This window comes from Gorilla gorilla, chromosome 8 (assembly GCF_029281585.2).
Source record: "Gorilla gorilla gorilla isolate KB3781 chromosome 8, NHGRI_mGorGor1-v2.1_pri, whole genome shotgun sequence".
NCBI classification, from domain to species: Eukaryota; Metazoa; Chordata; class Mammalia; order Primates; family Hominidae; genus Gorilla; species Gorilla gorilla.
Window position 1 is genome coordinate 69,589,215 of NC_073232.2, and position 17,907 is coordinate 69,607,121.

The 17,907-nt window shown below is 43.7% G+C and overlaps 1 protein-coding gene across 8 annotated transcripts in view; it reads left to right on the plus strand.

The window, feature by feature from the left end:
* Positions 1 to 75: 75 nt before the first annotated feature.
* WASHC2C (WASH complex subunit 2C) overlaps positions 76 to 17,907 on the plus strand; it is a 65,250-nt gene continuing 47,418 nt past the window's right edge. For 6 of the 8 annotated variants that reach the window (XM_055353106.2, XM_055353107.2, XM_055353104.2 and 3 more), the window contains exons 1-7: positions 133 to 253; positions 350 to 472; positions 1,798 to 1,962; positions 10,941 to 11,003; positions 13,025 to 13,198; positions 16,359 to 16,452; positions 17,787 to 17,848. In XM_055353106.2, the coding sequence (XP_055209081.2) occupies positions 251 to 253; positions 350 to 472; positions 1,798 to 1,962; positions 10,941 to 11,003; positions 13,025 to 13,198; positions 16,359 to 16,452; positions 17,787 to 17,848 (684 nt within the window). In that variant the 5' untranslated portion in view covers positions 133 to 250. Of the gene's footprint in view, positions 254 to 349; positions 473 to 1,797; positions 1,963 to 10,940; positions 11,004 to 13,024; positions 13,199 to 16,358; positions 16,453 to 17,786; positions 17,849 to 17,907 lie in introns of all 8 variants that reach the window. The other 2 variants (XM_055353102.2, XM_055353103.2) reach the window with 2 other exon arrangements.

Consider the following 17,907-nt stretch of genomic DNA (forward strand, 5'->3'; position numbering starts at 1 on the left):
CGTCAGCCCCTCTCCTCCAGCTTCCTCCGCCCCAACCTAGCGTAGAACCCCAAATTCCAGTCCCAGTCCACTTCCACAGCTTCCTCCCCTCAGCATAGCAGGTCGGATCACGTGCGGGTCCTGTCACGTGACATCAGGTCACGTGAGGCCGGTCACGCCCCGGGCAGCTTGGCTGGGGCTAGGCTTCCGGGGCTCTGCAGTCCTCGGCGTGTGCTGGCAGCCTCGGAGCCCACCAAGCCGGGCGGCTGGGATGGTGAGGGCGGCGGGCCGGAGAGGGGCCGGCCTGGGCTGGGGCCGCCGTCCCTGCCGCCCTCAGGCTCAGCCTCTCTTCTCGTTTTTTTCGCTGCAGATGAACCGGACGACCCCCGACCAGGAGCTGGCGCCGGCGTCGGAGCCCGTGTGGGAGCGGCCGTGGTCGGTGGAGGAGATCCGCAGGAGCAGCCAGAGCTGGTCGCTGGCGGCCGACGCGGGCGTGAGAGGCGGGCCCCGGGGACGCGAGAGCGGCAGGGGTGACGCTTGGCCTGCGCGCAGGAGGGCCGGGCCGCGACTGCCCCTGCACCTGGCCCGTCCCGTTGCCTGCCCTCTTAGGAACACACGCCCCGTTTAGCCCCCGAGAATGCCACCCTGGCAGTCCCCGGCCACCAGGGAGAGGGGCAGACCCTGACCGTGGCCCAGACGCGACGTTCCCTTCATGGGGTTTCTGGCTCAGCTCCATCCGGAGGGGAGATCCGTTTCCGCCACACTGAGGGATTGCTCGGGCACTAGGGAGGCGATTCCTGTTGGGACCTGGACTAAATGGGGTGGGAAACAAGCCAGTATGTGGATATCCTTTAATGGGATTCTTCAAATCGGGGGCGCAAAAAGCTCAGAACTGTTCGAGTCCCAAATGAATAGGATTTTTGAATAAGAGTGGTGGTTGATTAGCTAACTCTTGGTTTGTGATCTCTGTAGATTGACAACCAAAGAGGACTTTTAAAAGGAGACAGGGTTTGCCCTGTCGCCCAGGCTGGAGTGCAAGTGGCTCGATCTTGGCTCACTGATCCTCTGGGGTTCAGGTGATCCTCTCACCTCAGCGTCCTGAGTAGCTGGGACTATAGGCGTCCACCACACCTGTCTGATTTGTTTATTTATTTAATTTTAGTAGAGATGGGGGTCTTGCTATGTTGCCCAGACTGGTCTGCAACTCCTGGACTCTAGCGATAACCCTGCCTCAGCCTCCCAAAGTGTTGGATTACAAGCGTGAGCCACCATACCCAGTGCCAAAAAGGGATTTTAAATTTTTCCAGAAACGAGATAGGTGTCCATTAGCTCACTGCCACTCTTTTGATGAGCTTTCTTAGTGTTTTCCAATGTCACTTGGTTTTAGTACTTGTCAAACCAGCATTCCGGCCGGGCACAGTGGCTCATACCTGTAATCCTAGCACTTTGGGAGGCCGAGATGGGCGAATCACGAGGTCAGGAGTTCGAGACCAGCCTGGCCAACATGGTGAAACCCCGTCTCTACTAAAAATACACAAAATTAGTTGGGCGTTGTGGCGGGCACCTGTAATTCCAGCTACTCGGGAGGCTGAGGCAGGAGAATCGCTTGAACGCGGGAGGTGCAGTGAGCCGAGATGGCGCCACTGTACTCCAGCCCAGGCAACAGAGTGAAACTCTCTCAAAAAAAAAAAAAAAAGAAAAGCATTTCTTTCACATTCTAACACTCAAAGGTGAAAGGAAATGGGTTCTTTTTTGATGTGACATGCAGAATAGTTACATGTAACATTGATACTACTGTATGTTTATTTTTTAAAATAGCTACTACAGTTTCTACAGGAATTCTCACAGCAAACTATCTCTAGGACCCATGAAATCAAGAAACAAGTGGACGGACTAATTCGGGAAACCAAAGCCACAGATTGTCGCCTGCATAATGTCTTCAATGACTTCCTTATGCTCTCTAATACCCAGTTCATTGAGAATGTGAGTTATTTAGTTATATTATAATTCCTTTTTTGGGAGTAGGAGTTACTGTAATTTTAAATAACTTACTGTTAGGTTCCCTCCTAAATTTTGGTGGAAGTGTGGTTCTTGGTAATTGTAGCTTTTTTCTCTGGGATTAATGCCTCTTTTTTATTTGTAAAGTTTTAAGTCCTTTTTTCCAAGCCTTTAAAAAAGTCTAATGATAAAATTTTCTTATACTTTGGTGCTTCCATCTTTTGTCAGTTTTGAGAGTAGTCAGCAATTGTGCTGAATTGTGTGGCACTCACACTGCCTTTGTTGTGGCGTGATCTGTAAGGACAGCTGTTTACCTGGTTAGACCCTCTGGACACCAGCATATGGTTTCAGTTGTTGATTGGGGTCATTCTGTTCTGATAAATTATATTCAGGGGATATATATGTCTGCTTGCAATATTCTCAACTAAAGTTTATGATGGCTGAACTTACAATATGGAATCAACTGTAAACAGATTACTGAGCTTAAATCTATGTGTGATTTTTGTCTATTTACTGTTTCTTCTAGGTGGTAGGAATACATAGGTAAATTAGATAGAGCCTCTCCCTTGGCAAATAGTATAATTCCAGCATACAAAGGAAGTAAGTATGGCTGGAGCAGAGTGGAGACTTAAGAGATGAGGATGGAGAGGAAGCTTAGGTAACAGACCTGTGTTTCTCATAGGGTGTCCCAACTTTCTGAATATCAGCATTTGCGGAAAAAGGATTATTAAAGTAAGCGATCTCCTGAGATTGTTAGATATAAAGTAATAAAATTTTGAGAATCACAAAATTATTAAAAAAGCCCAAGATTTAGAATAGTTAAGAGAATGCCATGTAGTCAACTTGTGCAGCATGTTTGTGCATTTTTTAATAGCTCGAGTTAAATGCCACTTCCTGTCTTTTTTTGGAGAGCTATATGTAAAATAAAGACATTAATAAAGGTGTTAGAGATCTCTTTGCCAGTTATTTCCTTTAACAGCAAAGGAGTACTTATGAGTTTGAAAAATAACAAGTATTTGGCCGGGCGTGGTGGCTCATGCCTGTAATCCCAGCACTTTGGGAGGCCAAGACGGGTGGATCACCTGAGGTCGGGAGTTCGAGACCAGCCTGACCAACATGGAGAAACCCCGTCTCTACTAAAAAAATACAAAATTAGCCGGGCATGGTGGCGCATGCCTGTAATCCCAGCTACTTGGGAAGGCTGAGGCAGGAGAATCGCTTGAACCTGGGAGGCGGAGGTTGCGGTGAGCCGAGATCCTGCCATTGTACTCCAGCGTGGGCAACAAGAGCGAAACTTCGTCTCAAAAAAAAAAAAAAGTATTCAAGTAAAATCAGTAGTTTTCTGATTGTTTACACAGAATGTCCATGCTTGGTCCTGACTATCTCACTGGAAAAGTCAGGGACTCTGGACTCAACTTCTCTGGTGTGCACAGCCCCATAATGTTTTCATCAAGATTAATTTGGTGTCCTTTTAAGCACTCCTGTTCTTTTCATTCTGTACTTTTCTTGCTGGATCAGGTAGTCAGCACTTCTCTGCAGTCAGTGCTGCAGCACCAGAGTCCCAAAGGATTTGGGAAGTTTCTTTTTTTTTTTTTGAGATGGAGTCTCGCTCTGTCACCCAGGCTGGAGTGCAGTGGTGCGATCTCCGCTCACTGCAAGCTCCGCCTCCCGGGTTCACGCCATTCTCCTGCCTCAGCCTTCCAAGTAGCTGGGACTACAGGCGCATGCCACACGCCTGGCTAATTTTTTGTATTTTTAGAAGAGACGGGGTTTCACCGAGTTAGCCAGGATGATCTCGATCTCCTGACCTCGTGATCCGCCCACCTCGGCCTCCCAAAGTGCTGGGATTACAGGCCTGAGCCACTGCGCCCAGCAAGGGAAGTTTACTTTGTACCCGGTGTGCCTGTACCAGATTGGTACTAGATTGGTACCAGATCAATACTTCAGTGGGAAGAAATGGGGAACATCATACAATTTTTCTCAATCACAGTCTTAGGTCTTATCTTTTATCCAGCTCTTTTCTAGCCAAGTTTTCGTAGATTCTGAGTTTTCCATGATGTAGTTTTTGTGGAGTTTTTTTGGTTTTGTTTTATTGTGTTTTGGTAATTGTTCTTTGTTTCTGTCCAATACTGGGGATTTCCTGTTTTCCATCCATCTCTCCATCCCTTTAGCCTTAGCTTTTTTTTTTTTTTCTTCCGAGACAGAGTCTTGCTCTGTCATCCGGGCTGGAGTGCAGTGACACCATCTCGGCTCACTGCAACGTCCGCCTCCCGTGTTCAAGCAATTCTCCTGCCCACACCTCCCATGTAGTTGGGATTACAGGCTCCCGCCACCAGGCCTGGCTAATTTTTTTTCTATTTTTAGTAGAGATGGGGTTTCACCATGTTGGTGAGTCTGCTTTTGAACTTCTGACCTCAAGCGATCTGCCCATTGCAACCTCCGCCTCCCGGGTTCAAGCAGTTATCCTACTTCAGCCTCCCAAAGTGCTAGGATTACAGGCGCGAGCCACTGCGCTCGGCCCTTAGTGTTAAATCTTGATGCCCCTTCGCCTTCCAGTCTGCAGCCAGAACTCTTCTCCGGATGTGCTGGTTGCCGCTGCCAAATCTTAATTACTTCCCAGACCTTCTATAAGGCCACATGCTATAGGTTTTTTTTCATTTGTGGCAAAGCATGATAATACTGAGAAAACAGCTAATGCTTAATAAAACTCTGAAAAAATATACTTGCTGATATATATTTGTAAGTGATCTGGCTTTTTTTTTTTTTTTTTTTTTTTTTTTTTTTTTTTTTTTTGAGACGGAGTCTCACTCTGTCGCCCAGGCTGGAGTGCAGTGGTGCAATCTCAGCCCACTGCAAGCTCTACCTCCCGGGTTCACACCATTCTCCTGCCTCAGCCTCCTGAGTAGCTGGGATGACAGGCACCCGCCACCACACCTGGCTAATTTTTTTTGCATTTTTAGTAGAGATGGGGTTTCACCGTGTTAGCCAGGATGGTCTCGATCTCCTGACCTCATGATCCACCCACCTTGGCCTCCCAAAGTGCCGGGATTACAGGTGTGAGCCACCATACCCGGCAATCTGGCTTTTTAATGTTTTATTTTCAAACCCTGACATCAGTACTTAGGTGTTACAATTCCAGCTTGAATTATGGTGCCATTTGGTTTCATGGTAATTTATCAGAAGCATTCAAAGTCAGATAGGTTTCTGGGTTTTATTAATTAGCCTCGGGGCAGCCACAAAGTTGCAAACTATATTATAAAGTTAGTGAAACAATCCGGACTTTCTAGGGCGAGAACAGTCAGGACTTTTTAGGGCAAGAGAAATTAGTACCATTAGTAAAGGCTCAAGAGGGGACTCGGAGGGAGAAGAAATACTAATTAACATTGGCCAGTGTTCTAGTGTCTAATTAGAAGGCAACATAGTTCTAAAGGCTTAATTATCTGTTAATTTAGGAATTGGATCCTGAAATAGCAAGTGCCATAGTTAATGACTTTAGTTTGTTAAATGAACTGGTGAGGGAGGATTTTTTCTTTTTAAAGTCAATTGTTTCAAAATCTTAGCTTTGTAAAATTAAAAAAAAAATTCCAGAATGAAACAAATTAACCTGTTTATTATGCCCAAGGTTAGAATTTTTTGTGTGAAAAGCCAGACCTTGGCAATGACCTTAAGCGGTAGGATATACATAACTCTGACAAGCTTAGTGTTCCAATAATGGGACACTAGGCATAAATGGGTTAATTTTCCAGATCATCTTCCTGTTGATTTATAAAAGCTGTATTTTAGTCATTTTTCCCTCCTTTTCTACTTTTCTATTGAAGAAACAGATGGAGTTGCTGAAACTGTCAAGTACTCAGCAATTAGAGAGAAGGAGATAAAGCCCAAAAGCCTTATTAACATATAATTTCCTGCACAGGTTTTTCCCTCTCCCCCTAGACCTGCTTTATTTTACATAATGCCCCTTGCTTTTGACACTCCAGCCTTCTCATTCCTTGGAGATGCCATATGCCCTGCTGCTACGGGGCCTTTGCTTACATTGCTTCCTATGCCTCTACCCTTTGATTGACATCTGTCTGTCTTCTAGGTCTCTGCTCAATTATATTACTTCCTCCTGGACCCTCTGCACTAGGCAGACCCCCTGGATAAAAGCAGCTGAAGCATCACATTCTTTAGTAGACTTCTTACAATTGTAATTTTACAATTATTGATGGGATTTGATGAGTTGGACCCTCCCGCTAAATCAAGCCCCATATTTTTAACAACAAATATATTTGAGGGGTCCAGCACAAGCCTGATATTTAGGGATCCAGTGAATATTTGAATGAATGAGAGTACGCATAAATGAAAGGGGACCAGGGCTGTGTATAGTCTGTTACTCTCCAGCCCTGGTCCCTTTTTCCCCAGTTCCCCACTTTCCCCTTTTACCCTGTCTCCCCAGATGAGGAGCAATATCAAAGATATTTAACAGTCCTGGGTATAGCTATCTGACTGTAAATTGATCACAAAACACATGAAGCTGTGAGTTTAGCAGGTGAGGATGAAAGAAGTTAGCATTGGTTATCTGCTGGATATGAAGTACTTGAGGATGCATAGTCCTGCTCACCCTGAAAAGATCCCATAGGCTTTAGGTCCCATGGGTTTAGGTTTCTTAGATGTCATGTTTGGCTTTCTAGCTGCAGGCTGCTGATAGGTAACCATGGTAGCTGCCAGGTCTTAAAGTCTCACTTTTGAGATTTACTTAACTTTTTGGAGTCCTGACTTTGAAAATTACCAAAGTAATCCCTGATCTTTATAGAGCAATTAGGAAAAGTAAGAAAAAGAAAAATCATGTGAAATTTCCTCAGCTTGAGGGGAGCCTCTCAATGTTTAGCACATATATTCTAAGTCCATTTCCCATGCAGACATCAGGCTTAAAAGAATTGAACCTACAGTAGGCCGGGTGCGGTGGCTCACGCCTGTAGCACTTTGGGAGGCCGAGGTGGGCGGATCACGAGGTCAGGAGATTGAGACCATCCTGACTAACACGGTGAAGCTCCGTCTTTACTAAAAAATACAAAAAAATTAGCCAGGCGTGGTGGCGGGCGCCTGTAGTCCCAGCTACTCGGGAGCCTGAGGCAGGAGAAGGGCGTGAACCCGGGAGGCAGAGCTTGCAGTGAGCCGAGATCCCGCCACTGCACTTCAGCCAGGGTGACAGAGCAAGACTCCGTCTCAAAAAAATAATAATAAATAAATAAATAAATAATTGAACCTACAAAAAATCAGCTACCCCAAATTAACCAACCATTGAACTTTTCAGTGTATTTTTTTCTGTTCTTGTTCAACCTTAACCTTTTCTAGATGACTGGATGTGTGTGTGTGTGTATTTACATTTGCAGCCTACTTTTTTCTTAATGTGAACTTATTTAACCCATCTTTGAGACTTTCGTGAATTTAATTTTTTTGTTCTTAAACCGTATCATAATTTATTTAATAATCTTCTAATATTAAATGTTATTTATGAAATGTTTCATAAATTTCATAAATGTTTCATAAATAAATAGAAAAGTTCAGAGAGAAACCACAAGTGCTAAGAAAATGTAGCACCTAGCATCAGTGGTTTTGTATTTTGCCACATTTGCTTCAAAGGTGCCTACCCACCATATTCGTCCTTAACTCTAATCATTTTGGGTGGGGATTCCTTGGTATCTCTGCCTTTTTATTCTTTTTTTGTTTTTGAGACAGGATCTCCCTCTGTTGCCCAGGCTAGAGTTCAGTGGTGCAGACAGCTCACTGCAGCCTCAAACTCCTGGGCTCAAGCCATCCTCCCATCTCAGCCTCCTGAATAGCTGGCTAGGACCGCAGGTGTTCGCCACCATGCTTGGCCAACTTTTTATTCTTTTTACCTAGAGAGGGATTTCATTTTTATCCCTTATAGATAACCTTTATTGTGTAGTTGTTCTTTTCTTCATTAACTATTATGTATGAATGTTTGTGTGTGTTTATGTGAAAATAAAATCAGGCCTCCATGGAATTGTGGGTCTGTTTCTGCCCTCTGCTGTTTGTTTTGTTTCTCTGCTGTTTGCCAGTATCATAATCTTAAATACTGCAGATTTCTAATGTCTTATTAGGGCAAGTCCCCATAATCTCTTTTTATTCAGAATTGTCATGGTTATCAATCTTTGGCTTTTTACTTTTCTGTGTGAATTTGAGGATTATCTTTTACTTATTTATTTATTTTTTTGAAATAGAGTTTCAGTCTTGTTGCTCAGACTGGAGTGCAATTGTGCAATCTCGGCTCTCTGCAACCTCTGCCTCCCAAGTTTAAGCGATTCTCCTGCCTCAGCCTCCTGAGTAGCTGGGATTACAGGCACTGGCCACCACATCAAGCTAATTTTTATATTTTTAGTAACGATGGGGTTTTGCCATGTGGGCCAGGCTGGTCTCAAACTCCTGACCGCAGGTGATCCCAAAGTGCTGGGATTACAGGCATGAGCCTCCCAAAGTGCTGGGATTACAGGCGTGAGCCTCCTAAAGTGCTGGGATTACAGTCGTGAGCCACTGCCCCCAGCAGGATTATCTTACTATATTGTGCCACAGAATATTTTATTAGCGTTTGATTGGAATTGCATAGAATTATAAATTTGGTATTTGTGACTTTCTGCTGGAAATCATGATACCATGAACATTCTGATGTTTGCGTTTATGATAATTTTCATGGGAGCTGAATTTCAAGAAGTAGAATTTTGGGTCAGAGGATATGATCGTTTAAAAACAACATTGTTTGATCAGATTGGCAGATACTTAAAGATGGGTGGACAGGAGCCATTGCTGGCAAAGGTTTGGGTAAGGGGCACTTGAGTACGCTGCTAGTGACAGGGAATTCTACACGTTTGTGCATAGAATCTGGGAATGACTATTAAGATTTATTTATTCCCTCTCTAGGTAAAATCCCTCTCTAGGTATATAAATAAATAATAAATAATAAATAAATAATCAGTTTCAGCCGGGCACAATGGCTCACACCTGTAATCCCAGCACTTTGGGAGGCCAAGGCCGATGGATCACTTGAGGTCAAGGAGTTTGAGACCAGCCTGGCCAACATGGTGAAAACCCATCTCTACTAAAAAAAAAAAAAATGCAGGCTGGGCATGGTGGCTCACACCTGTAATCCCAGCACTTTGGGAGGCCGAGGTGGGCGAATCACGAGGTCAGATTGAGACCATCCTGGTTAACATGGTGAAACCCCATCTCTACTAAAAATACAAAAAAAATTAGCTGGGCATGGTGGCAGGCACCTGTAGTCCCAGCTACTCGGGAGGCTGAGGCAGGAGAATGGCGTGAACCCAGGAGGCAGAGCTTGCAGTGAGCCGAGATCGCACCACTGCACTCCAGCCTTGGCAACAGAGTGAGACTCCATCTCAAAAAAAAAAAAAAAAAAAAAAAAGGGCAAAAACAAATTCGCCGGGTGTGGTGGTGCACGCCTGTAATCCCAACTACTTGGGAGGCTGAGGCAAGAGAATCATTTGAGCCTGGGAGGTGGAGGTTGCAGTGAGCCAAGATCCTGCCACTGCACTCCAGCCTGGGTGACAGAGCTAGACTCTGTCTCTAAATAAATAAATAAATAAGCAGGAAGGGTAGGAGAGCTCTAAATATATGCACGTGTTAGCTTATATTTGTGTCAGAGCCTCAGGAAATGAGCATACACACCAGGCTTAAATTGGGTATTCCAAGGATCAGGTTGGGGATAGGGAGGGAACTATTTTAAAATACATCTCTTTTACATGTGCCTTTATATTGACTTAAAATTTTAAAAATTGAGATAGAATTCACATACCATAAAATTCAGTCCTTTAAAAAGTATACAGTTTGGTGGTTTTTACTGTACTCAAAGTTTTATAATCACGGCCACTGTCTAATGCCAGAAGATTTTCATCAGTTCATTTATATTGACTTCTTATTTCTTTCTTTTTAAAAAATTTTAATTTCATTTCATTTTATTTTTGAGATAGGGTCTCACTTTTTCACCCAAGCTGCAGTGCAGTGGTGCAATCAGGGCTCACTGCAGCCTTTACCTCCCGAGCTCAAGAGTTCCTCCTGACTCAGCCCCACAAGTAGCTGGAATTACAGGTGCACACCACCATACCTGGCTAATTTTTGTATTTTTTGTAGAGATGAGGTCTCACTATGTTGCCCAGGCTGATCTTGAACTCCTGAGTTCAAGTGATCCCCTTGCCTCGGTCTCAGAGTGCTGGCCTTACAGGCGTGAACCACCGCACCTGGCCTATATTGACTTTTTATAACAAGCATGTTGTACTTCGGTAGTTTTTAAAACATAAAAATGATTTTAAAAACCAAGAATCACAGTGATTTGGCAGAGCAGTGGGTCTTTTCTGGAAAAGAGAGTCTTGCCTACCCATGCTGTCAGGGTTAGTCAAATGCCCAGCCTTTCTGGCAAGTCAGTGGTAGATTTTTCTCTCTGCTTTCATACAAATGGGATAATAAAAATTTATCAGCCATTTTAAGCAACTGAATGAAAATAAGTTTTGCCTTTACCATTTTCCTTGTTCAAAATCCTGAAGTTCTAGTTTCCTAGTTGATAAATTACATCAGTTGACATTCTCCATAACCTGGAGTCAGAATACTGTATCATTGCCCATCAACATTATTAGGTTAAATGAAAAGGTGTGAAAACTGATATCTTACTGTTTTTGCAACTCTTGGTTTATAACGAGGTTAAAGTTTCATCATGTTTCCTAGTCATTTGTATTTAATAATTTTTTTTTTTTTTTTGGTAAATGGACTATTCTTTGCTGTTTGTCCATGACCCACTGTTACGGACACCCACCTGGTAGTGGTCTCAGCCCTTTGCTGAATAACCATTTCCTTCCCCATCTTTGTCCTTAGTTGCTGTGTGTTGAATTCTTATATTGTGATTTATTTCCAATGACGTGTTGACCTTTTAACATTGAGTTTGCTTCCATATTTAGCGTGTATACGATGAAGAAGTGGAGGAGCCAGTACTCAAGGCTGAGGCAGAAAAAACAGAGCAGGTACTTGTATAAAATCATTCTTAGCTGAGTTTCTGACTTTGAAGAGTGTGGTGGAGATCAATGTGTTATGTGGGAACTGGGGGATGGTGGGCGGGTTTGGGAAAGGGAGGGACTGCTCCTGACAGCAGCCCAAGAGGGGATTCTTTCCTTTGTTTCTGAAATATAGTGTATTAACTAATACAGAGATCAAATCCTTGAATTCTGGTATGAGAATAGAGTAGAAGTCAGCAAACTTCTTTTGTAAAGGGCCAGATAGTACATATTACAGATTTGGAGGGTCACAGAGGTCATTTTTTTCCTGTGGCTTCCTGAGTTACAGATGGACCAGCCTTCTTCCTGAGATCTTCTCACACCAGAGCCCAAAACATAGCTAAGAGGTTCTGGGTCACACTGACTTCTTAGCACTCCAGCAGAGATTTCTTTTTCTTCCACTCAGGAAGGCACGTGGACTGTGAATAAGTTTATTATTGGAGTAGCTTTGATTTTGTTCTCATTTATTCAGAAAATATGGATCACCTGTAAAGGTTGGCCCTTTGTCAGCAATTATTACTTGTAACAGATGAAGCTGTTAGACTAGGAAAAGGGTATTTGAAACCAGCTATAGTTCTGCCTGTTGCCAGCATTTTTTAAAAAAAGTTATTTTATTTTATTTTTTATTTAAAAAATTTTTTTATTTTGAGATGGAGCCTCACTCTGTCGCCCAGGCTGGAGTGCAGTGGCACGATATGAGCTCACTGCAACCTCTGCCTCCTGGGTGCAAGTGATTCTCCTGGCTCAGCTTCCCGAGTAGCTGGGACTACAGGCGTGTGCCACCACGCCTGGCTAATTTTTTTGTATTTATTGTAGAGACGGGGTTTCGCCATGTTGGCCAGGCTCGTCTCAAACTCCTGACCTCAAATGATCTGCCAGCCTTGGCCTCCCAAAGTGCTAGGATTACAGGTGTGAGCTACTGTGCCCAGCAGGTTATTTTATTTTTAATAGAACTCAAGGATTTGCTAGCCATTTAAGTGCAGCAGTATCTGGTTATACCAATTCAGGGTTTAATTTGAAGGTGATAGGTATTTAGTGTACTATTTTTAAAAACTGCTATATATTTCATACACATTTTCACAAACTCAGTACAATATTAGCTATTTAACTCAGAATCAAGCATATCCAAATAGAAAAATACACAACCAAGACAAAAAAGTTCAGTTAGAAAGACTTCAGTACTTGAGATAAAAGACTAAAATGCTCGTAGGGTTTTTTTTTTTGCCTTTGGCCCTCAGAACAACACTGTGTGGTTTGGTTCCTTCTAGAATATTTGTAGGGGGGGAAATGACACTAAATATTTTTCGGTATTTCTCACAATGGCACACTTGTGTCTGTGGGGACTGCCATTGAGAGCTGCTGTTGCAGAAAGAAGACACCTGAGGGAGATTCTCAGCCTGTTGGTGATATGAACAAACCTTTTTTCTTGAATGGGGCATTGTTGTAGGGTATACACAGAATAGACCAGAGATGAAAATGACCCCCTTTTGATGTAGAACAGATTTACAAAATAATTGTAATTGTCCAGTATTTTTTTTTTGTCTCTTTAAACTGTAATTGAAAAATGAGACCTCTGTGACCTTCCTTGTAAGTCTTAACACCTAAAATTACCCAAGGGATAACCAGGGCTCGTGGGATAGTCATGGTGAGTCTGAGAGTCTAGGCCCTCCAGCAGTGGGGAAACAGCATGCATTCATTGTTGGGATACTTCTCCACACACTAGTTGTACCTCTGCTTTTGTAGACGATGACCCTTGAGCTCTGGAACCTTAGGTAGTTTGATGCATGTCCAGAAAGGGGCAAACTTGGGATTTAAAACTTGCAGTCTTACTCCAAAGTCTGTGTCAAGGCATTCAGCAGAATTTGACTTTTTTAACATTTTTAATAAGTTTTTTTGGAGCTTGAGGCTAGGCTTTAGAGAACATTCACAGTATTCTCTTGGGGCAGTATCAGTATATTGGAGACCCATACTGCGTGGTATTTATTTTGTAGGAGAAGACACGAGAGCAGAAAGAAGTAGATCTCATTCCTAAAGTCCAGGAGGCTGTGAACTATGGCTTACAAGTATTGGACAGTGCCTTTGAGCAACTTGATATCAAAGCAGGAAACTCAGACTCCGAGGAAGATGATGCTAATGGGCGGGTGGAACTGATCCTTGAACCAAAGGTGAAGACATTCAACTTAAATATTTATTGCACAACTATTATGTTTGGGCTACTTTAATTGGGCACACGATTAGTAAGTCATGGACTTAACCTCTGGGAAGTGAGTATGTCACTTAGTAGTCTCACATTGACTCCACCAGAAAGACTCGCTTTACCTGAGCACTGATGGAGTACTTGTGAGGTGCAAGGCAACATGTCAAGTTGGGGGTGCAAAGATGCAGAGCATGGCCTCTACTCTCGAGGTGTGTGTTGCAGTCTGGTGGGAGAGAGGAGACATACATACGAGTAACCATTGTAAATGCCCTGAGAGAGAATTGACTTCCAGCTGGAATTCTGGGGCAAAGATGATATTTGAATTGGGGTTTGAAGGGTGGGGAGGCTCAAAAGAGACAGAGAGTGTTGGGAACCTGAAATTATGTAGCTTGGGCTAAGGAAGACTGCAGAAGAACTGAAAGGCATTTGGGTTGTTTCCGGTTTGGGCAATTATTAAATACAAATGAAGCTGATGTGAGCATTCATGTCCAGGCTCCCTCATAGCCTAGTGAGTGTTGGTTGCTTGACAGACTTTCTCCCACATTGTTCAAAGAGACAACTGGGGTGACACAGAGTCTCTCGGTAGTGAACACAGAAAGTTACCACAGTGATTTATAGAAAGAGGCCTTGTGACACACAGGGCCTTCCGAATTAAAACATGCCACAGAACCAAACCCTTTTTTTTTTTTTTGAGATGGAGTTTCACTCTGTCCTCCAGGCTGGAGTGTGTGGCACGATGTTGGCTCACTGCAACCTCTGCCTCCTGGGTTCAAGCGATTCTCCTGCCCCAGCCTCCCGAGTAGCTGGGATTACAGGCGCCCACCACCACACCCAGCTAATTTTTGTATTTTTAGTATAGACAGGGTTTCACCATGTTGGCCAGGCTGGTCTCGAACTCCCGACCTCAGGTGATCCGCCTGCCTTGGCCTCCCAAAGTGCTGGGATTACAGACATGAGCCACCGCACCCAGCCTGAACCAAACTCTTCTAGTCATTCTGTAGCTGCACATTTCTCTTCCAGTTTGGGCTTTGCTGAGTCACACCAAATTGAGGCAGATCATTTGGCACTGACCGGTACACTTGCTGCTTGGATTTTCACTGTATGCCTTTAAAAGTCAGCAGTGGACTTTGGGAAATGGATTATCTGGACCACACTTGATACTTCCAAGACACACAGCACTTTCTCTCTTTTTTTTTTCCCCTTGCAGAGAAAGTTGTGGAGGTACACTTTTCTTTTGTAGGAGGATTTGGGGATGTCTTCTGAGTCAGTGAGAATTAGTCCAAATTAACGCTGTCTTTGCCTTATGCTCCATTGGTTGCTGTGACGTCGTTGAACCTTTACATTAACCTTCCCAATCTTTCTGTTGTTGTGTGAAACATCAGAATTATTCTCCCCTGCCCCAGAGTCCTTTGACGAGGAAGAGATATCATTGCCAAAGGGCAATGCCTCACAGGGGACAGGGCAGCATTTCCTTCAGCAATGGAGGTAGGAGGCTGTGCAAGGGTGGAGCACTTTCTTGACCCTATTTTTTTTTTTTTTTTTTTGAGACAGAGTTTCACTCTTGTTGCCCAAGCTGGAGTGGCGCAATCTCGGCTCACTGCAGCTTCTGTCTCCTGGGTTCAAGCGATTCTCCTGCCTCAGCCTTCCAAGTAGCTGGGATTACAGGCATGTAACATGACACCTGGCTAATTTTTGTATTTTTTAGTAGAGACGGGGTTTCACCATGGTGACCAGGCTGGTCTTGAACTCCTGACCTCAAGTGATCCGCCCGCCTCGGCCTCCCAAAAGTGCTGGGATTACAGGTGGGAGCCACTGCAACCGACCAACCCTAAATTTTTAATGTGTATGTGGTGTGGGACTGACAGGAGTAGACGGCTGACATGGGCAGATCTCCAGCATGTGCTGTTGGGGCCACAGTCTCCTGCCCTCACTCTGTTTTCTCATCTGGTCTTATTTTACCAACTTCACTTTTCTAAATTAGACAGTGTGGAACCACTAGGGGGTATTGTTCTTCTGTTTATTGAGTTATAATCTTTTTATTTATTTATTTATTTATTTATTTATTTATTTTGAGACGGAGTTTCGCTCTTGTTGCCCAGGCTGGAGTGGAGTGATGTGATGTTGGCTCACTGCAACCTCCACCTCCTGGGTTCAAGAGATTCTCCTGTCTTAGTCTCCTGAGTAAATGGGATTACAGGTGTGCGCCACCACACCCAGCTAATTTTTTGTATTTTCGGTAGATATTGGGTTTCACCACGTTGGCTAGGCTGGTCCAAAACTCCTGACCTCAAGTGGTCCACCTGCCTCAGCCTCCCAAAGTGCTGGGATTACAGGCATGAGCCACTGTGCCCGGCCTAATCTATTTTTATATTAAAATATATAGATATATTATGTCTCATTAGTACTGCTTTTTAGGGGACAGCTCACCAGAATGTTCAGTTTCTTTCCTTGGTCCTCCTCTTCTTGGACCTTATACTAGGAGGTTGTACCCTTTTCCCTGTTTGCTTGCTGCTGATAAACTTTTGGTAGGCTTTTGCCATTTTTGTTAAATTTTGTTAATTAGGCCCTTGGGGGGGGAGATTCTGTGTGATACAGCTTTACTTTGGCATCTTTTTTTTTTTTTTTTTTTTGAGATGGAGTTTTGCTCTTATTGCCCAGGCTGGAGTACAGTAGTGCAATCTCAGCTCACTGCAACACTGTTTCCTGGGTTCAAGTGATTCTCCTGCCTCAGCCTCCCGAGTAGCTAGGATGACAGTTACCCGCCACCATGTCCCGCTAATTTTTTTGGATTTTTAGTAGAGACGGGGTTTCACCACGTTGGTCAGGCTGGTCTCAAACTCCTGACCTCAAGTGATCCACCCGCCTTGGCTTCCCAAAGTGCTAGGATTACAGGCGTGAGCCATGGTGCCTGGCCTTACCTTGACATCTTTACCTAGGATTTGACTTTTAAAAAAATCAGTGAAAAAAAGAATTTTTTTTTTTAACTTTTAGTCCTGCTGTGTTTCTTATTCTCCACCTTCGTTATGTAGCTTGTTTGGGATAGTCAGATGGAACAGGGTATCAGGTGGCACATGTAAGTTAGTTTTCAACTGAAATGTTTGACAGCTTATTCCTTTCATGATGTACAGGATCTATACATTGATCGTCCTTTACCATATCTCATTGGGTCAAAGCTGTTCATGGAACAAGAAGATGTAGGTCTTGGAGAGCTGTCCAGTGAAGGTACTTTTCTTCACCAAATAATTTTGTTCCTTAACATTTCTTTTTTATTTTAAAATAATTTCAAATTTTACATTAAAGTTTCAAGAATAGTTCAAAGAACTCTCATATACCCTTCACCTGGGTTTACCAGTTAACATTTCACCACATTTGTTTGATTGTTCTCTACATATACGTAATATTTTGTCTTGAGCCTATTTGGGAGACATCATGCTCATGCCCTGTTACTTCTAAATGTTTCTCTGTGTGTTTTCTTTTTTTCTTTTCTTTGTCTTTTTCTTTTTTTGAGACAGAGTCTTGCTCTGTGGCCCAGGCTGGAGTGCAGTGGTGCGATCTCAGCTCACTGCAACCTCCGCCTCCCGGATTGAAGTGATTTTTCTGCCTCAGCCTCCTGAGTAGCTGGGACCACAGGCGTGCACCACCACTCCTGGCCAATTTTTGTATTTTTAGTAGAGACGGGGTTTCACCATATTGTCCAGGCTGGTCTCGAATTCCTGACCTCATGATCTGCCCGCCTCGGCCTCCCAAAGTGCTGGGATTACAAGCATGAGCCACTGTGCCTGGCTCTTTTTCTTTCTTTCTTTTTTTTTTGAGCCGGAGTTTCTCTCTGGTCACCCAGGCTGGAATGCAATGGCACGATCTCGGCTCACTGCAACCTCCACCTCCTGGGTTCAAGCAATTCTCCTATCTCAGCCTCCTGAGTAGCTGGGATTACAGGTGCCCACTGCCACACCTGGCTAATTTTTGTATTTTTAGTAGAGATGGGGTTTTACCATGTTGGGCAGGTTGGTCTCGATCGCCTGACCTCAGGTGATCCTCTGTGTGTGTTTTCTAAGAACAAGGACATCTCTTGTGTAATCACAGTAGAATTACAAAGCCAGGATATTTTCCTGGACATAAGGGTATTATCCAATCTGCTGCTATGTTCACATTTTGCCGTTTGTCCCAGTGACACCCTTTACAGTCTCTCTCTTTTGTTCTCTGGTCTGGGACTCAATCCAGGACCAGCCACCACATTTGGTTGTCAAATCTTCAGTTATCTTTTAATCTGATGCCATTTCTCAGCCTTTCTTTGCTTTTTATGACCCTGACATCTTTAAAGAGTACAAGCAAGTTTTTTTTTTTATTTGTAATGAATAATTTTTGGGGGGAGAGATACTTCAAGACTACATAAATATGTAATTCCTCACCATAATGACACTTTCAATTCCAGTAAGTGGGTATAGATGGTTTTATCAAGATCTCTGTGATGCTGTTGTACGGTGGTTTGTGATTGTGAGCTAAGGACATTTTCTTGTGAATATTGGTGTGGTGACCCTTATCTCTCTTCTCCACAGAAGGCTCTGTAGGCAGTGATCGTGGCAGTATTGTGGACACTGAGGAAGAGAAAGAAGAGGAGGTAAGGGCTGTTTGGTATGACCAGGTCACGGTGGGCAGCAAGCTTAATTTAAGATGGGC